Source organism: Ostrea edulis, chromosome 9, assembly GCF_947568905.1.
Source record: "Ostrea edulis chromosome 9, xbOstEdul1.1, whole genome shotgun sequence".
Lineage (NCBI taxonomy): Eukaryota > Metazoa > Mollusca > Bivalvia > Ostreida > Ostreidae > Ostrea > Ostrea edulis.
Window position 1 is genome coordinate 21,791,094 of NC_079172.1, and position 25,901 is coordinate 21,816,994.

General features: G+C 36.1%; 1 protein-coding gene and 1 long non-coding RNA gene across 2 annotated transcripts; one reads left to right on the forward strand and one right to left on the reverse strand.

Moving 5' to 3' along the window:
• Positions 1-7,450: 7,450 nt before the first annotated feature.
• On the reverse strand, positions 7,451-18,085 carry LOC125682867 (G-protein coupled estrogen receptor 1-like). Its single transcript, XM_048923454.2, has 2 exons — positions 17,930-18,085; positions 7,451-9,053 (listed from the first exon to the last, which is right to left on the reverse strand). Exons 1-2 carry the CDS (start codon positions 17,940-17,942, stop codon positions 8,005-8,007), a joined length of 1,062 nt encoding a protein of 353 aa, XP_048779411.1. The 5' UTR covers positions 17,943-18,085; the 3' UTR covers positions 7,451-8,004.
• A 2,792-nt stretch (positions 18,086-20,877) lies between these two features.
• Positions 20,878-25,415, forward strand: LOC130050091 (uncharacterized). Its single transcript, XR_008798489.1, has 3 exons — positions 20,878-21,814; positions 22,700-22,766; positions 25,037-25,415. It is a non-coding gene; the product is annotated as an uncharacterized LOC130050091 (long non-coding RNA).
• The last annotated feature ends 486 nt before the right edge of the window (positions 25,416-25,901 follow it).

Below are 25,901 nucleotides of genomic sequence, written 5' to 3' on the forward strand. Positions count from 1 at the left end.
CCTATCTTCACGTCCAGTTTGAAGTTCAAAATAATGGTGCAGTACACAAAATCAGGTGTAGGGACATTAATAAAAGTGTGTTTATTGAAAAGATATCTTTCATTCAATACATGTGCGCAACAATTCAAACAAGATGTACTGTGAGCAATGCTCACTAAGAATACCCCCCGCTTACCCCAATCTCCCAAAGGGTGTTGTTAATAGGTATAAATTACCTCTTTCCTGAGTGTAAAAATATGATATGCATTTGTAGAAGAAAATGGAAGATATAGTCCGAACACAAATCCATGGCATAAACCTATAATTTTGACCTTGAGATCAAAGGTCAAGGTCATAAAGAGGTCATGAATGTACATGACACATCGTCTCATGGTGATACACTCATGTGTCAAATATGGTATGCCTATGTCAAAGAACAAAGAAGTTATGGCCCGGACACGAATCCATTGTAAAACCCTTTACTTTTGACCTTGAGGTCAAGGTCATATGGAGGTCATGAAGGTACATGACATATCGTCTCATGGTGATACACTCATGTGTCAAATATGGTATGCCTATGTCAAAGAACAAAGAAATTATGGCCCGGACACGAATCCATTATAAAACCTTTAATTTTGACCTTGAGGTCAAGGTCATATGGAGGTCATGAAGGTACATGACACATCGTCCCATGGTGATACACTCATGTGTCAAATATGGTATGCCTATGTCAAAGAACAAAGAAGTTATGGGCCGGACACGAATCCATTGTAAAAAACCCTTTAATTTTGACGTTGAGGTCAAGGTCATATGGAGGTCATGAAGGTACATGACACATCGTCTCATGGTGATACACTCATGTGTCAAATATGGTATGTCTATGTCAAAGAACAAAGAAGTTATGGCCCGGACACGAATCCATTGTAAAAAAACCTTTAATTTTGACCTTGAGGTCAAGGGTCAAGGTCATATAGAGGTCATGAAGGTACTTGACACATCGTCTCATGGTGATCTACCTGTGTGCCAAATACGGTATGCCTAAGTCAAAGAACAAAGAAGTTATGGCCCGGACACGAATCTGCACAGACGGACAGACAGACAGGGTGATTCCTATATACCCCCCAGAACTTCGTTCGGGGGGTATAACTAGTTTCATCTACATGTTGTTGATTTTAAGAAAGGGGGAGGTAAGGTGAAATTGACTTCACAATTATTGTCTGAAAATTCTTGAAAAACAAATAAGCTCAAGTCCTAAAATCGTGGGGTGGGAAGGGGCAAGACATTATTTCTGAAATTCAATTAATTGGTTCCTTAAATTTTACAGTTCCACTGTAATTCAATACTACTATATAAATTAGGGGGCAACCTATAGATCAAACTTTGCTTGTTAAAAGTACCAACTTAGCATACCCGTGGGGATCCGGGTTAGAATAGGTCCTCAGTACCCCTTGCTTGTCATAAAAGGCGACTAAGTGGGGCAGTCCTTCGGATGAGACCGCAAAAACCGAAGTCCTGTGTCACAGCAGATGTGGCCCGATAAAGATCCCTCCCTGCTCAAAGGCCATAAGCGCCGAGCATAGGCCTAAATTTTGCAGCTCTTCGCCAGCAGTGGTGACTCCTCCATATGAGTGAAATATTCTCGAGAGGGACGTTAAACAATATTTAATCAATCAATAACAGAAAACGTACATCGTCGGGGGAAAAATAGGACAGCCCCCTCCTTGTCTCTCTTTTAATTTATGATTTTTAGTGTGTGTACTTTTGATCAAGTTGATTTACACAAACATTAATTTTAAAAAGATTGAATCACTTTCGTACGTTAAAATACAGATTTCAACAGAAAACTTACATTGGAGGTACAGATATTTTGTCCACATTGTCAAAGGATTACAAATTAATGATTGCATGCGTTGGTTGCACATGTAATTTCTCGCATATTCAATGCGAGTTTTTTTTTTTTTTTTTTTTTTGGTCGTCAATAATATTGATAAAAAGTAATAATGAAGAATTGGTGTGTCCACGGGTCCGTGTTTGCCTAACTCTCTATTTTGTATTGCTTATAGGACTTATGAGATTGATTACTGTTCGTTATTTTCACCTTTCATCCTTAATCTTCTGATTTGAACTGAGATATCGGCACGGTGGACTGCGGAAAACTACTTACAGGACACACAAATATAATAAATGACCAAGAATTTTGTACAGTCATATCATTTATCAGTAATTATACCTAATTTCTACTAACATTCCTAAACTGGCTCTTAATTACTATCAGAAATATTAAGTTCTCTATGTATTCCTTATAATGACGCAATCACTTTCAAGAGGACCCGGGTCCATCCTGCTGTGTGCTCCTGTATTCAGGGGGAAATAACTTGTGCTGAACGTGAACAATGTATCTCATTGCATATAACTTGTTTTCTCTTTTGTACTATTTTACCGTCTGTTATGTACCAATGGATGCCTCCGCTGCTTATTTCTATTGCTGCTTATTTCTATTCATAGATGTTTTGTTTATGCATATACATCAAATATAAGTATTTAGGTATTTCCTATTTTTTATGGTTGCTATGAAAATTTTAATATTCAATTTTATTTTGCAACCACAAGTTAATGAAATAATATTATAATTAATTGTGGTAAATTTCATGCAAATGAAAATTTAACGATAACAAAACCTGATCAATCTCTCATAACCTGAAAATCAATGCGGTTCTAACCTTCAAATCAGTGAACCGAGTCTAGTGAAGATTGCCGTGCCTTTTCCATTTGCCGAGTTTTAACAAGCTGTATTATATCTATGATAACAACAATATTTACTTTTCTTTGATTTTATAGAGAATACTTTTTAAAATGTACATTTCATCAAATTACAGGGTTAGGGAAAGGAATATTACAGCAGTATTTGATATTTAATTTTGTCCAAATGATAACGACAAGCATACTTCCAGCATCCAGTGTAAGGGGAGTAACTGCAAAATGTAAGTCATTTCCTTGAACAGAGACAAAATGTAGTGAAATTTGTCTCACTTCAAACTAAGTTCACTTCAGCCGAAACAAATACAACGAAAACGTATTGACGCAAACCCCAAACAAGGACACCGATAAGCGGAGCATCCCCTCGCGGCAGGATATGCATGCATTATTCACATTTTGAATTCTTTTGCGATATAATAAAACGTTAGTAATCATTACACATGTATGCATAATAGACAGCGAATACAAGGGAAGCAACTCTCATACTTTTCAACAGTCTGCACTCCGGACTCTGTGTAAACCGGCCAATTTCTTTGGAACCACACACAGCCGGTTTAGACAAATTATACTGTATAGCTATTTATTATTGATTAAAATTCAGATACCTCTAACATCATTTGGTAGTGGTGGGGGGGGGGAGAGGGCATAATTAACATGGCATGTTTAATAAACCTATCAAGGTGCATATCATGGGGGGGGGGGGGGGGGGGGGGGGGGGGGGGGGGGATGCGATTGTGCAGTTTCCCTTATTCTTCCCATTCTATATATTCATATATAGGTTTTTGTTAAATATATATAGCTATTTATTATTGATTAAAATTCAGATACCTCTAACATCATTAGATGGTGGTGGTGGGGGGATAATTAATATGGCATTTTTAATAAACCTATCAAGGTGCATATTATCTTGTGGGGGGGGGGGGGGGGGGGGGGGCATATACATACGTGTTTGGGCAGTTTCCCTTATTCCTACATGTAGCAGAAACATATCACGTATGCACTAAATTTCAGTATTTACTTACCTGAATATACCTCACAGTTGTATGCAGAATGCATAAACTCAGAAAATTCCCACGGAAGCAATATTTTTTCGTTATGTAAAAAGACAATATACCGGTGTTGACAGGTCGACGAAGCTTGTGAAATATCTTTATAGCTTTCAAGAATTACGTACGCCTCAAGAATTAATTCTGTAAACAGACAAGTGTGGTAATCTGAATTAATTCTGTATTGTACACACGTGGGGTAATCTGGTTCATCAAATTATTTTAATTACTCAGTGTCGGAGATAGCGCTTTTAATTCCTACAGACTGTCTTTGCGCACGCCAACGTGCACTAGGCCTAATATGACAATGCACAAATACAAACTTACCTGCAGCAGACGTAAGCTGTCTCGTTTTCTTTAAACTGGTTTCCTGTTAATTGGTGCAACCGAAGCGACCAGAATCGTAACTTCACAGGGTAGCAGTTTGAATTAATCGGAAGTGAGTATTGTCAACTCGTACATAAAATTTCACGGTTTTTAGGAAGTAAAGACGCGATATTTTAAGAAATATTTCACCGATTAACTTGAAAATGAATAGGGTTCATCTTTTTACAATGCCACATATGTATGCAAAGGCTGAGAATCGTTAGTGCAAAGGTTCTCTTTAAATCTTGCCCACAAGCAGTAATGGACACATAAACACAGACACGCACAGTAGCGATGCTATATCCCCTCCGCAACTAGTTGCGCGAGGGGATAATAAGCCGCAAAAGGCCGATACATACTGTTGTAAGGATTTTAAAAAGTCGATCATTTCCGAATAGTTGTTAAAAAATTCTAAAAATCTCTAAAAAAAAAAAAAAAAAATAGTTGTTAGATATATCGTTTGAAATACTTGAATGAAACAAACTCTTGATTCCTCGCATTCTAGAGATTAAATCAATTTCTTTGATGTTGGAGTAACACTGTCCATGCTAGCTTCTGACAAGATTAAAGTGTAAATGTTACAGATTAAAGTGTAAATTTTACAGATTAAAGTGTAAAGATTAAAGTGTAAATGTTACAGATTAAAGTGTAAATTTTACAGATTAAAGTGTAAGAAATAAAAAATATAACGTGACACTAATACGCTTCCGTAGTTATGGTATACCCACAGGGGCTAAGCCCGTTTGGGCTCGAACTCTGTGATACCATGAATATAGAAAGGAGATCTAGCTGTGGTCCAGATAAAAAAACCACCCACTCGCTTCAAATGCCTAAAAATCAGGAATTAGGTGTGGTATACGTATTTTCGCGGTCTCCTTGCATAGATTAATGTCTTAACTACTAACATCTCAAATTTCAAGCCACGGGTTCTGAAAATAAGAGAGACATACGTCATTGTTCTCTCGATTTCACCCGTTTATTTTTACTAGGACATTAAAATGACCTTTCCAGGTCACCGGGTGAGTTCTCGTCTATGACAGCAGCGAAATAGACTAGTGTGGAAGATTTCGGACCTGTCAATTAAAACCTCTTCGGTCAGGCATTACAAAGACTGGAGAGGTTGGTGTTTAAGCTTTTCTTTTCTAACTCGGTCTCTAAAACTCAATCCCATCAAAGATGATTTATTGTATGAAAGGTGAAGGTAACGAACAGTGATCAATCTCATAACTCCTATAAGCAATACAAAATAGTTGAGTAAACACGGACTCATGGACACACCAGAGGTGGGATCAGGTGCCTAGGAGGAGTAAGCATACCCTGTCGACCGATCACACTAGCCGTTAACCCTATATCATATCAGGTAAACGGAGTTATCCGCAGTCAAAATCAGTGTGCCAAGAACGGCTTAACAATCGGTATGAAACACGTCAGACAGCATTTGACCCAATGCAAGGTTGTATTGACGAACTAGATCGTTATAAAGACCATAAAATTTGCGAAATGCTGACTTCAATCGAGACTGTTGAAATCCCTGTACCATCAACTTGTTTGTCAGTAGCTTACCTCGATTTAAAAACTGACTATATCCAGAACAAGCTCTTGCATATCGAATCAGTTGAGATATATAAATACCATATGCAGGTGATAATGGAATATTGCTACACAAATATGGGAAGTTGACGATGGAGAAGCTGAAATCATCCCGTTTGTCATACAGTTGAGTTGTCAGTTTGCCGTTAATGTCTACTTTCAATAAAATATCTAAGTATGAAGCAGAAGTGGACGACTCTGTGGTGTCCTTTATTTCGAGCTCACAGGGATATATCAAATCGACATATGAATGAAAGCTATTATTGTTAATAGACAAAACGTCATCGATATATCTAAATGTCGAACTGAAGGCCACATCGAGATACATTTTCTTCTCACGTAGAAGTTTTTGAATAAATTCTGCTTCATATGAATATAAAAACAGGTCAGCTAACAAAGGAGCACAATTCGTGCCCATGGGAATTCCAGCAGACTGTTGGAAGACCTGATCACCAAAGACCACGAAGATATTGTCAATGAGAAACTCTAGCATATTTTTTATTTCAACTTCAGATTACTTGTGTGTGGAATCAGTGGTGTTTAACAAAGTAAGTTTTTGAATGACTGATCACTAGATATGAATATTTCCGTTTTTGTTGAAGAAGCAACTGTCAATGATGTCAAAAAGTCTAGTCTTTAATTTATCGCGAGGAATGGTCGTGTATAGTGTTGAAAAGTCAAAGGTTTTAATGTTATTGATTTGGGAAAAATTCTGCGATTTCAAGTTTACTAAAAGTTCTTTAGAATTTTTTAGAATCCACATTTGATTAACACCACTTCTGGCATATGTAGTCGCACAGTAAGTTTGAAGTTTCTCCTTCACAGCTGTTAATATTTTCGTGAGGAGCAAAGACAAGGGCTAGATGGATGAAAATAATGGCATCTGATATATATATATATATATATATCAGATGCCATTATTTCCATATATATATATATATATATATATATACTTTTTTAAATGATTGTGATTTATTTGTAGCGATACTTTTTACGTACATTGCTTTTCAAACCCTGTTCATTTTCAATATATTAGAGGTGAAGCTAACGACAGTGATCAATATTGAATATTGTCGTAGTAGCAGAGGAAAGGCCAACCTAGATGAAAAAATGAAGATAACGAACAGTGATCAATCATATCTCATAATTTCTATAAAGAATACAAAATCAAGAGTAGGGACAAACACGAACCGCGACGCTAGGATTCAGGAATGATATAGTTATTCTACAAGTTAAATACAATGTTGTCGCCTACCAACAATAAATGGAACATCAATTTGAAATAGGTCTCATCGCCATTCGATTTCTTTGCGCACATGAACTAAAAAAAATTCAATCGTAGTTAAAGTACCCTAGGGGCAGGAGTTGTGGAGGGATCTCGATGCAAACTTCCGTTGCTTTCGATAAGTTGGGGCTGGTATCAAGGACGTTTCAGGTCACTGGATCTTTAATAAGATATGTAGACATAAGTAGACGATAGGGAGAAGTCGTTGGATGTTTTTCCAACATAGATCCCGCCAGAAACCGGTAGGTAGAGAGTAGAAATTGTTAAAAATAAGCCGCGAGTCCCCCCCCCCCCGAAATCCAAGATGGCGAGTGTCGTCCCTTTACTTTTTTAAATGTACACATGATACACCTTTTTTAAAATCTCGAAAAAATCGGATTTTGGTGGTGGATTTTATTTATATAATCTATTATTAGGACACAAATCATGCAAAACTTCCAATTTATTATTCAGGAACAAATTATACAAAACTTCAATATCTGACAACCGAGCCCCAGTCAGCTAAAGTACACGCCTGGGAGTCATGTTGTATTAGATAAAGCATACTCAAAAGTCAGCAAGCATCGGATCAACAAATGGGTAAGATGTTAATGTATTGTTTTTATCGATAAACAATCCATTAACGTTATTTAAACTCGTATTATGTTCTTGATATTTAAACAACCTAATAGTTATGGGACATCATGCAGATGCTTAAAATGTAATGGGTATTACATTTCTATATTTCTGGTCAAAGGTCTTTGTCCGCGGTGAGTGATCAATTTCACATCGAGTGATTATTGTTTTGTTGTGCAGAATTTGGGGTGGAATAAAACTTCGATCCGTCCAGAAGCCACTGGAGGCTCAGCTTCGTGTGTTAACTAGTATTTGAATAGCAATGATTTAGCACAAGTTTTACATCCACACTTCTTGTGAGAAACTTTAAAGTCAGCATAAGGTGGTTGACAGTAAATCTCTACTGCGTTGCCATGTCATTAGAAATCAAGCGCTATCCAGGTTATGTCTAGAATTTGTTTTGCCCAGCATTATATACAGTTCTTTGCGAAATGTGGTCCCCGCCAGGCAATAGAGAAAGAAACTAACAGCATGGTCCGTGTAATCACATATGTTTACGATAGCCCAGGTCAGATACATGCTGGCGGCCACCGTGTCTTGGTTTGAAACATGATAAGGCTCAACGATTAAAAAGATCATGATTGGTAACGTCAGTATCAGAAAACTGGCATTCCTGGCTAAAAGCATCGTGGTGACACTCGACACTTTACTTCCATGATTAGCACTGGTGGACTTGTGACTTCCTGTCGAAGTGTTGCTGTAATGATAAGTCAGGCGTTTCTGAGATAAATACACACAACGAACTATCAAAAAATTCGCCACAATCATTATAAGAAATGGCACAATGAAGCCTATGCTTAGTGAAATCCACGGAAATATGAATTGATTAAAATAATTCCCATGAGTGCATTCTTCCTCTGTACTGCCATGGGCTTTTTGTATCGAAACTCCCCACAAGATATGGAGGTCTGCAAGTAGAAGAGACGCAAAAATGACTGCAACAATGCGTTTTGAGTACTTCAGTCGACATACTCTCTTTGCGACATTGGGTAGACATACGATAACACATCGATCTATTGTGACAGCGACGAGCACCCACACCGACATGTTGAGCAAGAAATTAATGATGAAGGTGAAAAACCGACAGAAAATGTCTGTCTCAATTCCAATATCGAAACCAAACGAGAACTTTAACCAGGCTCTACACAGTCCTACGTAAAGCGCCAGTAGGTGGAGAACCGCCAGAACAGTCAAGTAGAATATCGTGGTCCGTTTTCTTAACCTTTTCCTCAGTAGAACTGATATCGTGAGACAGTTTGTGATAGTTCCCACCAGCAGTAAAACAGGGGCTGAATAGATCCATATCTGCCTGGAAGCTATGTAAATCGGGTCCTCCTCTATGCTGTATAAAGATTCGATAGTTAAGTTTGCCGTAGAATTCCTATCTGTTGCATATGTGTGGTCCATCTCCATTACTAAAAATAATTAGTTGAAAGAAGTTAGTTAACTAGTACGTTCAGGAATGCTCTAGACTAAAATTAAACCGTCATTTCTGTGCGACAGACTCGATTGTTTTAATTATGTACCCGTCCCAATAACGTACATGGTTAAATTAACGAAAAATATTCAACCTCATAATTCGAGTAAAATACAAATTAAAGAGGAGGTCGAACAAGGACACTAGGTGGGATCAGGTGCATAGGAGGAGTAAGCATGCCCTGTTCATGGGTCACACCCGACGTGAACTCTGTCTTGATCAGGTAAACGAAAAGCCCGTAATTAAAATCAGCATAAATATAACGGCTTAAAAATATGTATTAAACACGTCAGATAGCATTCAACCATGTAACAACACTATTGTACCTGGATTGATTTACCATTTTCAGGCTCCACGGCCATAAAGCTCTCTTTCAATATCAGTCTTATTTTATTGAAAGAAACATGCAGTGAAAGTCTTTGGCTCACGACCTGCAGAACCACATCTCCTAGCAGCATGCGACCAGCGCGCTAGACCGCCCGGCCATCTATTCAAGACAAAACTTGTTTTCGATGACGATGGAATTCTCGCCACGCTGGCACACGATCATTGAGAATGGAAATGGGATACAGTTATTTATCGTAAATTTTAGAGGATCATACAAAATGCACATTGTATTTGAAATTTCTTTATATAAAGCACAGAAATAGCAACGAACTCTGAAATAATCATAACTGCCCTAAGGGACGAGATCAATGTCGGATGAAAATTTAAATTCAATTAGTTAGGGGGAGGGGGATAAAAACTTCCGTAAGTTTCTGTCATCCGACATCGATTACACTTTTAGTGGAAAAAGGAAAAAGACAAGCGACTGGTGAATACCACATAATATTTAAAACATATTACTGAACATTTAATAGATTTAATGTACACTTTCATTTGTGAATAAACAGTAGAAAAGGTATACAGTGTGTTATTTATAATCGTACATTTCTTTTTTTTTTTGTTATTCGATTAGTTTCAACATTTGTCATATTAAGTTTTAAAGGGGTCTTGGTGAAAACTATGTGAACTTAGTTTTTTATGAGACATTGAACTTTTGATCTTGTCCCTAAGTGAAGAATATCGTTAAAACCAGAGGTCTTTTTAGGAAACGAAGTTTGTCAATCCTTGCCATTTCTACATGCATTCACAGGATGCGACACAATGTCAAAATGTAGACAAATCGCGAACAAATTCTGTATATGATTAGTTTTTAAATGGAGGCTACTGACAAGTTGATGGTGCAGGGGTTTCAACTGTCTCGTTTATTTAAGTCAGCATTTCGCAAATTCTATGGTCGTTATAACAATCTACTTTGCCAATACAACCTATCATTGGGTCAAATCTGTCTGACTTGTTTCATATCGATTGTTAGGCTGTTTTTGGTATAATGATATTGAATAAGGGTAACTCCGTTTGCCTGATTAAGATATAGAGCTCACGGCGGGTGTAACCGGTCAACAGGGGTTGCTTACTCCTCATGGGCACCGATCCCACTTCCGATATATCCAAGGATCCGTGTTTGCCCACCTCTCTATTTTGTATTGCTTATAGGAGTTACGAGATGGATCACTGTTCGTTATATTCACCTTCCTAAATGAGGATTCCATAGAGAAAAAGATATCTTCTGGTGTCGATGTCATATCGACTTTGTACGATGGAATACCATAGAGACACTTATAGGAGATTTGCTTTGTGCGGTATTGTCTAACACAAAATCATTTTTATAAGTCCAGTCATTGCCACTAGCTACAGCTGCAGAAGAGGAGCACTGCAAGAATTTTTTTAAGTCATAGAGTGGACTACAGAAAGTATTAATTTGTATCCCTCAAACTGGGGCTTATCACTGCTTTCAGCAATTCTTGTATCCGTAAAACTAAATTACAAGTCGCGCCAGATTAACTTTTGAACGTTATTCGCTGTAAATGCAAGGCAAATTGTGACACTAGCCGTTGTACTTGTAAAAACATGGACTGAACTGTACTGTAATTACTCAAATGATCACTTATATAATTATCAGGCATGTAGCAACAATGATTCTACCCTCTTTTATCATTACATGCAAAGTTGATAAATTTTTACGTACAGAGGTCGATTTTTAGACAGATTGGTTGCCCTCCCTCCTCTTTTAAAAAAAAAATAGCACTGTCGTGAACTGTACACAGTGGAAGTGTAAAATTGAACTGAGAGAACCTTAGCCCCCACCCACCCACACACCATCAAGGATTTTTATAACATTGGATTAAAATTCACTTGTCAATTTTCAGGCAATTTTGTGAAATTATCTTCAACCCCCCCCCCCCATTTTTTTTACGATGCTGCGTGCCTGATTCATTTTGCTTTTAATTCTATGTGTCCGTTGTTTTTAAAACAGATTACTTCTGAAATTCTCGGTATTAATTGCGCAATAATTTGGATAGAACTAAACGTCAAAAACGGCTATACCCTCCCCCAAACTCAAGAATTTGACAAAGTGCAAGTATTAAAGATTTCTTTATAAAATCGAAGAAACTGAACCTTGTTTCGTCATAGTTGTAATACAAACTGTTAAAACTCAGCTTAATAAATAATTTGGTAACGTAAGCTTTACTAATACACTGTTTGTTTTAAAATATGTGAAACATAGGACCGGAATGGTAAGCGCGCCTCCAACTTCCGATGTAAGGGGAGTAACTGCAAAAATGTAGGTCATCTTTAACAGACCATTTTTGAAGGGGCACTTGTTTTGTGTTAACAGTTTATTTTAATGTATAAATCTTCATGTGGTAACTCATATATGCCTAATAGACAGGAAAAAGTATTTTCTTACAAAATTCAGTTTTTAACGATTTTTGTTGGAAAATGAAGATTTCAGCCCAAAATTCGGAAAGGGAAAATAAATGTTGTTGCAGAAAAGTTAAGTTGTGCATTTGGACGTTTTATTCTTAAATTTATAAGATCAATGTCATATCTTCTATAAAACAGTCATTTCCAGTTTTTCACTATTTTTGTTTTAGAAAAAGGTACGTTTTACTACCTAAAATTGTATTTTTCATATATATTGCCAATAATCTATATATCTAACTTGTTGAACAGTTTTAAAATAATTCCTAACCTCAATTTTTTTATTGGTAGCCTCAAATATATGGGAAAATGTGGGTTTTCTTCTTAAAATTTCAATCTTTAACAATTATATTTTAAAAAAGCAAGATTTTACCCAAATATTACAGTCAAGGAAAGAATATATTCTGCTGTAAAAAAAGTTTAATCGAACACTTCCAGGTTGAAATTTGCAATATGAAACTTATTTTTCCTGTATGTTACATGAAATTGACCTTTTCTTCAATTTCCAGTTTTTAGCGATTTTCATGAGAGAGAAACACCATCATTTTACCCCAAAATTCCAATTTTCCCATTTCTGTTGCAATTAATTTGAGGTTTTGCTCATATATGAGCTAGATTGACTAGACTATTATTATAAGATTGTCCTCAGTATCTATCCTCTCCATTTACATCCGTATGCTATATTATGTTTTGTTACTATTTCATTGTATAAGTTGTTGTATATACTTTATACCTATGAACTGTATGGTTCATGGTCAATAAACAATACAATAAAGAAAGGTTCATGGCCATGGATCACTACAGTACATATAAATAGCGAATTTCACTGCTAATCAAATCTGTTGTCTTTGTAATCTAAATTGAATCGGCTATGTGCACTTTTAAAACATTCATGAATATACATGAGTTAATCAGCAATACAGCATCCACTGGTATTATCTACGGTATATCAAATGCAGTTGTAGATTTATTTTACATACATATTTAACTATGAGTCTCGAAAAACTCGGGAATGAAAGGTGAATATAACGAACAGTGATCAATCCCATAACTCCTATAAGCAATACAAAATAGATAGTTGGGCAAACACGGACCCCTGGACACACCAGAGGTGGGATCAGGTTCCTAGGGGGAGTACGCATCCCCCTGTCGACCGGTCACACCCGCCATGAGCCCTATAATTTTTTGACGTTGATATATGATTTTGCATGTATATATCTCACATCTCAAAAAGTGTAACCGACACGGTTGCCTAGAGCGTTCGCCCTGCATGCGGAAGGCCGGAGTTGGAATCCCGACCGCAACAGACCGAAGTCGTTAAAACAGGTAGTGACAGTTCAATCGCCAAACGCTAGGTATCAGGTGTGAATGTCACGGGTCCTCGGAGATGACCTTAAAGACGGACATCCTGTGTCGCAGTAGGTGTGGCACGGTAAAGAATCCTCACTGCTCAATAGCCGTAAGCGCCGAGCAAAGGCCTAAATTTTAAGCCCTTCACCGGTCTTGGTGACGTCTCCATATGAGTGAAAAATTCTCGAAAGAGACGTTAAGCAAGATACAATCAATCAAAAAGTGTAATGACCTATATATTTTATTTGATAATTTAGTAGTTTTAACTCTAATAGATTGTAATGAATACACATTTTAACTTTTATCAGATAATAATACGAGTATGGAGTTACCTTCATAGACAATAGCATGTTTAAAACAAAATAAGATGTGCCAAACACTAGAAACTACGTAATGTGTTCAGAATTAACTTGTAAATTGAAAAATCTGCTTTAAACGAAACTTTTAGTAGTATATTTAATATGTAAACAAACACATGGCACGAGATTTGTTTCTATAACAAAGTGAATAATATGAAATGGTGGATTCTGTGGATGACATCCCGCTCTCTCTGTAATTTCTGTTTTCCTTGTTCATGATAAACCTTTTATTTTGCAAAATGCTGACCTCCTCATAACAGTGCACACACAATTTTCCGTTCCGCGTTTTAGCTACACCCGGGCACGCTTTGGCGGATTTAAGCCAGTTTTCTTTTTTAATGACAACATAAGATAACAGTCTCGATTGAAGTCAGCATTTCGCAAATTCTATGGTCGTTATAACGATGTAATTCGTCAATACAACCTCGCATTGGGTCAAATGCTGTCTGACGTGTTTCATACCGATTGTTATTAAGCCGTTCTTGGCACACTGATTTTGACTGCGGATAACTCCGTTTACCTGATCAGGATATGGGGCTCACGGCGGGTGTGACCGGTCAACAGGGGATGCTTACTCCTCCTAGGCACCTGATCCCACCTCTGGTGTGTCCAGGGGTCCGTGTTTGCCCAACTATCTATTTTGTATTGCTTGTAGGAGTTATGAGATTGATCACTGATCGTTATCTTCACCTTTCATGTGTCCTATCTAATATATATATATATATAATTTATATAATTATAATTTATATAATTATATATATATATATATATGTGTGTGTGTGTGTGTGTGTGTGTGTGTGTGTGTGTGTGTGATTAAAAACCATTTTAACTTCATTTTAAAAATCTCTGGAGTTCTTCATAATTGTCTCTCCGGTTACATCAGCTGAGGGATTAAAGCTCCTGAGAATTTGTTTACTTTGTCATGTTTGTTCGGTAATTTGTCTAGACTAAGTGAAGTTACAAATCTCATTATTTTCATCGTATTTTTTTCTTTCTTTTTGTTAAATTAACATTTTACATATTTTTCAATTACTGTTTAACTGAATTGTTGTCTCATGTACTTACAAGTATTTTTCACATCTCAGTATTCTCTATGAAAGGTGAAGATAACGAACAGTGATCAATCTCATAATTCCTATAAGCAATAAAAAATAAAAAGTTGGGCAAACACAGACCCCTGGATATACCAGAGGTGGGATCAGGTGCAAAGGAAGAGTAAGCATCACCTGTCGACCGGTTACACCCTCCGTGAGCCTTACATCTTGATCAGGCAAACGGAGTTATCCGTAGTCAAAATCAGTGTTCCAAGAACGGCCTAACACTTGGTATGAAACACGTCAGACAGCATTTGACCCAATGATATATTGTAATGACAAACTATCAAATTATTGAAGATGTGTTTAAACTTGAGTTAAATTTTGGTCGGTATTTTTCAAGTTATGACCAAGATGATATACCATTTTCATTCTCTATGATTGAAATCAATACTCCATGCAAAACGTCCATGTGATTTTTGCAATTTTATTCACAGCTGAATATTTGTTTTGTTATTTTTAATTTCATATTTTAATATTAAAAATTTTCAAAGGTCCAGTATTTTATTGCAAATTGTCTCTATTATATTTAACTTGGACATGAAGTAAAGCATGTATACAATTCAGTATTATTGTTTAAAAGATAGTTGAATTGAAAGTTTGAAATACTTTATAATAATATTTGTTTATTGATACATTTGCAAAAAAAAGTATAGCTGTCCTATCAGAGTTGAAAATAAAAAAGTTGGAGTCCTATCAGTATTCAAGTCAAAATAAATGTGTGTCCTATTGCATTTTGCACCGGTCCTAACCCCCCAATAAATATTGACCGGTCCCTTAGGACTAGGACTATCAAACTTGGTACACATACATATTATTACATAGAAAGTACATGGCTTGTCTGATTTTACGATGTAAAAGAAAGTATACATACATGTCTCACTCTAATGATTGCTGATGCTACTTGAAGCTAAGTTCTACAAATCATGGGGTAAGAATTTATGAAAAACAACCTATACTAGCTTTTTACGGGCGTAATATGTACCGTTGGCGGTACTCTTGTTGAATAAATAAAATCTGCCTATTTTTTCTTCAATCCGTGGTTTTAGCCTTGAATCACCCTTATGAAAATTTCTAGAACGAATCTACAAGCCATCGCACATTCTCGGACCTTTTCGGCGAGCCGAGAAGTTGTCATTGGTTTTCGACATGATCAGCATGAAATTGTGTTTGCCTGGTTCCCGAGACCTTCACATCGGAAGGCCTCGGGAACCAAGCTATGAAGTGTGTAGGTGTGCAATGTTAGTTATAATGCTTTTGACCAGGCCCATGATATTTATCATTTTATGAAGAACTTGAACAAAGGACACCCCCCCCCCCCCCGCCCCTTCCGAAATCAACAATCTGATACATCGATAAATTTTTAAATACGATATTCATCTGATGTCGTCAGTGTTCTTGTTTTTTCCCGTGATTCTAGAAGTCACTGTTACGACTTTTTGTAATAATTTATTACAAGTTATTGATATGTACAAACACATGGAAAAACACAAAAAGTTTTTATTTTGGTTGAACATGATTTGTGATGACACAGATATTCAAAGTAAGAAATAAGTCGAAAACTGTCCAATATGTCAAATATCGAATGGTCCGGGACTGTTCTGAGAAATTTGCACCTTATAACTTTAAAGTTGAAACATTTTACCGAAATTAGGTTGTACATGTACATTACCTGACAATGTCCAAGAAATCAGGCCACTGTTTACAATATAGCAGTTTTTCTGTTTGTCATTCATATGGTGCATAATCATGATAATGTTTTAATTGATCATTGTGTTTGACGAGAAGAAACGACATGATTGATTGTTTGATGTTTTACGCCGTTTTGGCAATATTTCAGCTATTTTACAGTGGATAACTAATTGATATATGTTTGGTTGTGAGTGTTTGAGTTTCCTGACGGCCACGAGTGAGTCTACTCTTTTTCAAACATCAGGGAAACGATCTTTTGGGTGCCAAGAGGGTTGTGATCCTTAACACGGGGCACCATTTAACGTCCCATCCGACTGACATAAAAGTTAAAATATATAAACATGTTAAAAAATCAATTCATGTATTTTGCCTTTAAACTGTCGCACGGGACAAAAACTACTATTATAAACATATTCTCAATACCAAGTTTGAAATTTTGAACGACCGTCCATTTTTTCTTTGGTCAACTATTCGGCATTACAATTCCATTCGTAAATTCATTATCTTATTTTCGATACAGAGAGATATCATTTATGTTACATAAGAAACATTAAATTTGGAGCTCCAAGTGACTTTCAAATAATCAAGTTTTATTTACTGTATATGATATCAATAAATATAACAGAACTAATGCACGCAATTATTCATAACTTGTTCTTAAATTCATTTGAACATAAAGATCCCCTATGCAATATTAATTGATTTCCCGCGATTACACACGGAGTTTCATCTTGGGTGTATGAATTATTCCGAGGACCACAACGTAGAATGGTTACAGCCTTTGTAAGGATTTTTTTTTTTTTTTTTTTTTGGTGCTTATTAGAAGGAAAATGTAAACAACACATTTACACAATCAGACTGATCGAATTCTATACGAGGAACTACTGGAGCAAGCACAATATCGTTGACTGACTGAGGAATTTGTCACAAAAACATTACATTTTATTTTATTTGTTTAGTTATTTGTTTAAATCACGGAATCTGTTTTGTTTATATTGCATACCATACTACATAAGCTTATACATAAACGCGTGATAATCCGAATGTCGTGTTGGGAGGGGAATACAATGAAATGTTGTTTCAATAATTACAGTGTATCAGTGAATCCATAACCCCCCCCCCCCCCCTTTCACGGCAGTATCCAGCGAAATTTGGATAATAAGGGAAACAATTGCAAACTGCAACATCTGGATATTACGCGCTAATCTTGGCCATTAATAACTCTAGTAATCCTGACAATTGTCTTAAATCAGATCACTGCCATTGGTTCTATCCAAATAATAGAAAATATAACGGCTAGTTAAACGAGTATTGTAATATTGAATATGCACTGTTCGTTTGCATTCGTTATACAATTTACAGAAAGTTGGGGCAAATAATTACAAATTTTATCAATTGAAATTTCCTATCGTAATTTGCTTGTGTAAGTACTCTGTTCAAGTTCATATTTTTCAGTACCTTCCTAATCACAATATCACAACAAATGAATTGAACACAGCAGAAATATTTCTTACCGTAGTCCACCATTGATTCCCCTCCCCTCCTGCGCCAGCTGCAGCTGGAGATAATGTAAGGGGACTCCGCGACCTGTACAAGTGACTATGATGGGCGATCGATTTTCTGTTCTTTGTTCATCATGAAATGTGGAATGGGCTAATAAAGACAATTTAAAGGAAATGATTCGCGTGAAATTTTCATGAGTGTCGCGGTTCAGCGATGGCAGCATCACCAGTCCGTACTGGTGTAGTATAATGAAAATTTCTAATAGCATTAAAAATGTAATTAGTGATGCAAATTAAATATGCATTTGATAACATTTGCATGATAAATTAAAGATTGATTGATAATGCCCCAAAAAAAATCATCATTGCTGTTATTCAACTTGATCTGAGCAGTATTATTGAGCTTTTGACACTTTCTGTAATCTTGCTTTTAGTACTGAGGACAAGGGTTGTGATCTTCATATCGTCCCTTGGGTTTTTATTGGTCAGACACCTTTCATCATTGTTAGAATGGATACGATCGGAAGTGGTGTTCCCTGCTGAGCATATATTATCGAACAAACGTTTGCTTCAACTCCACCATAATAATAGTTGTATATTTAACATTAAACCCAATGTGCAACCCTTTGGTAAGCTCTACAATTTAGAACGCATCAGTGATATAATATAATAGTAAATTAGTTTCTTTGTAAAACTTGTGTCCCTCAGGAAAATCAGACTTCACCAGATATAGGTAAAGTATCACAGATTTAGACCTACATTTTGTATGCATGGCAATGAGGAGAGGGGGGGGGGGGGGGGTTAACAACGAGGGATCCTTATACTAACCCTGCCGCGACCTCAGTTTTTAAGTTTTTTTTTCGAAGGGCTGAGCCAGACTTCCGCAGGGGGAAGGTTCACTCTAGAGCCAGACGTCCGCGGGGGGAAAGCTCACTCTAGAGCCAGACTTACGGGGGAAAGTTTTACTATGGAGGAAAGTCTGGCTCTATAACACCGGCAACTACCTAGCGTTTGACGAAAGCACAACTTTTTATACGCCCGTCTTTAGACGGGACGTATTATGGTGCAGCGATGTCTGTACGTCCGTCCGTTCGGGGTTTTCTCTTTATAATTTCATTTCCCTTTCACATATCATACTGAAACTTGCTGTGTAGCTTCTTTGTGGGTCACTGTAGATCATACTGCAATTTTGATCCATTTCGACCCTTTTCCCAGGAGTTTTGCCCCTTTATTTGGAAATAATTATTATATGGAGGGTACATAATTTGTCCGCCCTACTTCTCCCACAGTTTTCAAGTGAGGACCTTCTTATTTTGTGGAGTGTTTGTATGGGTACTGAGGATGTGCATGTGGGACGGAGTTTGATTTTCTACAATTTTTGAGAAAATTACAGGTTGTTGAACTTAGTCTATTTGGAAATTAATATTCTATGGAGGGTACATACATGTTGTAATTTGTCTGCCCTACTCCTCCCACAGTTTTCAAGTGAGGACCATCTTATTTTGTGGAGTGTTTGTATAGGTACTGAAGATGTGCATGTGGGATGGATTTTGATTTTCTACAGTTTTTGAGAAAATTACAGGTTGTTGAACTTGGTCCATTTTGAGGAAATATCTATTTTTAAGCTAAGACCCTTTGTTCATATGAAAGTTTGTCACAGCCTTATGTTGGCTGATACTACCTGAAGCAAAGTTATACAAATTATAGCACAAGAAAAACACTCTATGTAAGCATTTCACGGACGTATTATGTAGCGTTTGCGGTACTCTTGTTATTGTTATGTCTTAGGTCCGATGCGGCCACAGCACGAGCGGGGCTCGAATCCTTAACCCCCCCCCCCCTTTCACGAGGGAACATTAACTACCGAGTCACCGCGACCGATTCCTATTTAATGAATATAAACATCGGTAAAGTGTAACAAGAGGCCCACAGGCCTTATCGTCGTTATCGGTCACCAGAGTACTAATGAAAAGTATCACTACTTCCACGGGCTATGAAATCTAGAAAAAAAAATTCCTGTTGTGAATATCAAAGCTACATGTAAATTCTAATGTTCAGCAACAAAATATAAGAAGATGAGTTCTTAAAACTCCAATGCCCTCAAAAGTGCATATACTGATGAAAGGACTTACAGAATATAATATGTGTATTAACATTAAACGATATGACTAATGCAAGGTGAAGATAACGAACAGTGATCAATCTCATAACTCCTACAAGCAATACAAAATAGATAGTTGGGCAAACACGGACCCCTGGACACACCAGAGGTGGGATCAGGTGCCTAGGAGGAGTAAGCATCCCCTGTTGACCGGTCACACCCGCCGTGAGCCCCATATCCTGATCTAATGTGAACCCATCCTTGAGTCAAAACCCTGGGTTGTGAAATTCACTATATTTTGTACAATTGTCATTCATAAATATGGGAAGTTGACGATGGAGAAGCTGAAATCATCCCGTTTGTCATATAGTTGAGTTGTCAGTTTGCCGTTAATGTCTACTTTCAATAAAATATCTAAGTATGAAGCAGAAGTGGACGACTCTGTGGTGTCCTTAATTTCGAGCTCACAGGGATATATCAAATCGACATATGAATGAAAGTTATCATTGTTAATAGACAAAACGTCATCGATATATCGAAATGTCGAACTGAAGGCCACAGCGATATATTTTTTCTTCTCACGTAGAAGTATATGTTGTAATGAAGATGCGAATGAACTTTTAAAATTCAAGCACGAACCAAGCAAAACATCCTTTTGGTAATTTTATGAACGTCGTTGTCTACAATGATGACTTACGCCCCTTTCTGTATAGCTTAATAGAATTAATACATTTCAAGCTGACTGTTAACGCAAATTAATCTATATTAAGGTCCATAATGTGAATTCATAATGAGTAGGCCACCTTTTCAGCTCACCCAGACATAGGCCAGCCTCATTGTCCGCTGTAAACAATTTAAGACTGATTCTATGTAACTATCAAAATTCAGTGGCCACGGTATGTCACAGATTTTTATGAAACTTTGTGTGTAACAATATTATGATAGATATAAAACAAAAAGGACATGCAAAGGTTTGACTTAGCAACGGTTGCCATGGAAACCGATCCTCTAACAACAGCTGGACAAGATATGCACATGTATGTTATATTTTGAATAATCAAAAATTAAACGCTATTGTTTATAAAAACAACAATTGTAAAAATTATTTTGAGCTAGGTTCTAGCTTTTAGAAATTTTTTTGTATTTATTTAATCCTTGGAAACAATAGAAATAATTATTTTTATGATGTATAAGGGTTTGATATATGTAATTTTTAGAGAGGGATAAAATATATTTGCCCAGTCATTTGGTGTAAACTCACATGCTAGTAAAATATATTGAATCTTACTTTAAAAAAGTACAGAAACACATTTGTGGAGAAACCAAAGGTAAACACATAAACCAGTAGTTTCCTCTGGTGCACAAACCAAAATACACCAGAAAGAGTTATTGCCCTTTGTAACACTCTCTTGTATTGGAGATATGAACAGCCTTCATTTGTTTTCAGTATGGCAGGAGGTGGAAATTGAGTTTTTATTCAATTTGTTCTTCAGATGTTTATCAATATCAGATGATCTTTGTTCACTTAATTCACTACCACGATCTTTATCTTCAATTGTGCTAAAGGATTCCGGTTTATTTCATGGAATACAAATCCGTTTGATCTTTGCCATAGTCACCGGACTTTAACATCCAATCGTCTACGTATTCGTAGAAAAAGTAAATGTTGTGGAATTTAACGCTTTATTGCATCACATCCGACTAAAAAAATGACCAGGGAAACAGAAGGCTGACAGACATATTCATAGAAAATATGAAAAAGCCCTGCCTGTTGCCGTGTTGGAACTTGTATTGACGTAAGTATTCTATTTGATTTAGAATCCAAATTCTAAAGTAAAGGCTGAATAGAATGTATCAGAAAATTTGGCTTTTAGTAAACATATGAGAACCCCAATTTATTTTACACTGCCAGCCAGGCTAGTCAGCTATAGTGGTATACATGTAGACTGAACATTGCAAGTAGTCCTGTCATTTACTGCATGGGTGTACAATATAGAATACTAGTTAAGTATGTCCCCAACCTAACATTCACTCAGGGAGTTTCCTATCACATTTACACAGAGTTCAGGATCTGTAAAAATTGGGGAATACTTATGAAATCATGTTTCATGTGGAAATTTTCAAAAGGACTAGGCTTAATTTATGTAATACTAAGTGATGACCCCCCCCCCTCTCTCTCTCTCTCTCTCTCTCTCTCTCTCTCTCTCTCTCTCTCTCTCTGACTGTCAAGTTTACAATAAAAACAAACATGTGAATGCCTGTGTGCATTCTAGATAAAGATTGTTAAAATCATATATATTGGTGAGCCAGGCTACTTTCAAGTTTGTTTACCTGTGGTAACCCCCACTAATATGTGATGGTTCTAATCTACAGAAGAAATCACACAAATACTATTATGATTTAAAGTTTTCTCATATCTGTAATTATGAACTTTAGGACACTTGATTTGGAAAAATTAAATTATGAAAAATTGATGATTTTGAATTGGGTCCTGTAACTGGGCCCTCAAATTTTAATACATGTAGGTCCTGTCAACTGAAGTAAATCAAAAAATATTAAATGTAAATTGTAAATATTCAAATACTTTTGAATTCTTACTTTTTCATCCAATAATCACATATTTTGGCCAAAGTACATGACCACTATTTTATGTAATTAATGTGTGCTTTTCTGTGTTTCAGCTGTATGAGCATCATACTGTGCAGATCACCTAAAGATGGAGTTGACCAAGTTGCTGACTTTGAGGAGGTAAATATTCAGCATTAATACATACACATTGAATACATAATTTGAAATTCAAATTTGAATCCCAGTATTATAAATCCTAAAACAAATTAATAGATGTGGGGAATGTGGTACATTGGGTTTAGTTTCTTGGTTATAGAGCCTGCATGGAAACTGAATTCTCTAGAATAATCACAGGAGACCATCCATTTTTTATGCGACATGATGACTTGAAACGTTTTCATCACAACTTCCTAAAAAAAATTTATTACTTCACTTAATTAGCATACTCAAAAAGACTAGTTGTTTTGTTGTCACTGACGCATATATATATGTACACATGTGTATGAGCTCAGTATCAATTGTAAAAATGATTAATTCTAATTAGGTCAATGTTGAGAATCACTCAAGTGACCTACATGTTGCTATTTGTGTGCGTCAGTCATCATAAGACGTTAATTGAACATTAATATTTTTTCTTGATAACCACCCTTCCAATTCTTTTCAAATTTCTTTTAAGCATCTTTGGGACAAGGGGAATTAACATAGATTGTAAATCTAAGGACTCTGGATTGACGGTACTTTTAAAAATGCTCTATACCAAAATTGAGAATTTTGTTTTAGAACCAAGGTTTGATTTCTTCAATTTTATGGAGAAAACTTTTTCAGATATATACTTCGTTAAATTGTAGAGTTGGGGGGGGGGGGGGGTATAAGTGTATTTGACATTTATTTGTGTCCAAATTATGTAATTAATACTGAGGATTTCAGTAGTAGTCTGTTTTTAAAACAACAGACACCTAGATTAAGAGCACAATGAAAGCATACATGTGGGGGGAGGGGGGGGGGGTTGACTTCATAACAATTCCTGAAAATTCTTAACAATTAAATTTTAACAAAAATTTTACACTAGAGATGCCAATTCAAGATAATTAACATGCTTTGTTTATTGGCATCTGGTGTACATTTAGCAACAAGTAGTGTTGTTCATTGTGAAACGATAAATTGATAATGTACATGTATGCGTTGGTTGTATATGTGTTTTAGGCATATCTTATTGCATGTTTTGTTATGTTTGGTTGTTGAAAATATTGATAGAAATTAATAATGAAGAATTGCTGATATACTAAGGACATCATGATTCTGATCTAAAGAAATTGAGGACTAGTTAATATTTACATACTTTGTTACATCATGACCATACATTGCTTGCAAGAAAAACACACATGGGCCACATACATGTAATCAGTGACTAAGACATTTTGTTCAGTTATACTGTTTTCAAGCCATTACACTTAATTCTTAGAAAAATTCCTTAACTGGCAATTGATTGCAATCAGAAATTGCAAATTTTCTATTTATTCCTTACTTGACACCATCGAATGACAGTAATGTGATGCGCGCTCCCCGTAATCAGGGGGAAATAACTCGTATAGCATTGTGAAAAATGTAGCTCATTGATTATATTCATATACGTTTGAAATATTTTATGGTTATACAAGATTTTTTACAATAACTATTGAAAAAGACTCGAACACAATTTATGTTCATGTTATGCATAAATCTTATTAAATCATTGACTCCGCAAAATATTATGACATCACAGGAGGGTGGAACTACCTTAAATAAAGCTGAATGCTTATGAAGGAAAAACAGAAAGGGGTACCAAAATTGCGAATTTCGAAAACACAGGGTTGTGAATGTGGGTCCAAAAGAGTCATATAGTGTATAACATGGATTTTGTAGCCCTTAGAGCTATAGTGATACTTTGAATTTTTTTAAATTTGATTAATACTCAGGTAACCAATAAGGTTTGTGGACATCTTGTTAATTTATGAGTATTAACACTATTAATAGCTCTTCATTAGAGCATAAACACATGTATATAAACTGTATCAAAACATAACATCCTTTAGGCCAATTCAACTTAATTAGTAAGATTATCATCCTGGGTCACCAAAAAGTATGGGGCAGACTGTGGGAAGATTTTATTTTTTAATTTTTATTTTCTGAGAAATATATTGATGACAAACAAGTTTTTGTCAACAGAAGTGCATAATTTAATGCCAGATATATAAATCTATGTTATTTCACAGATGATTTTTGAGGGGCGGGTGGGCGAGCATGATAATCTATCAACTAAGTAATTAATTAAGTGGTAAAATTACTATTCTAGCATCATGAATGATCTTGTACATGTAAATTTAGTTTAATCAAATTGAATTAGGTGTGTACTGTATGAAAATGTGAAAAATTAGATGAACTTTTCAATATTTGTTCAACACATTTTTTAGAACTTGAAGAGCAGAAGATGCATTCCATGACTCTTATGTGATATAGAAGACAAAGAAGAGCTCTTGAGAATGGAAAAAAAACTGCGAGTTTTACAGTCAATGAACACACCTCACGACACAAGTCCATCCTGATTCAGTAAACTGTTCTTCTAAGGAAACACCATGACTTAGTTAAGATCAAGTTTTGGTGTCAGAAGACTAATGTAACTAAAACATTGCAAAATTAACCTGCAAGTGTCTTATGTGAGCCTACTGAATAAGGATTCATTACTGAACAGTTGAAGGAAAATCACTATTATAATGATTTTTTAAAAAAGATGATTGTGTTGTTTGGATAACATTGTGATCCATGTTTGTTGAATAAACAACTTTGCAAAAATGAGTTGTTCTGTGTTAATATTATAAATTTACTAATTACTGGTATGTCAACATAGATTACAGTAACACTGAACAAACTTCAATAAATTTTAAAGTTTCATGCAGTTTCTGCAGTAGAAAATGACACCTATTGATTTTCTGGTCCAAAGGTCACCAGGTGCAATACAATACTCTGTACAATTGATGTCTGACCAGTTTCTTCAGAACCCTTTGATTGATAGTGATATTTCATACAGGGGTTGGTCACTGGTAGTATATGACCCCCATTGATTTTCAGGTCAAAAGATTAAAAATGGCAGGGGCCTCCGTGGCCGAGTGGTTGGAACATAGCGTTCAAAATGACACGGCCTCAGTCGGCGCGTGTTCGAATCCCGCTCGCGCTGGTATTAAGTGAGAAAGTTTCCCAATTTACTTTCGGAAGGTCGGTGGTCTCTTCCCAGGTACATTGTATCTGGGTTCTCACTTTCACCAATAAACACTGGGCACC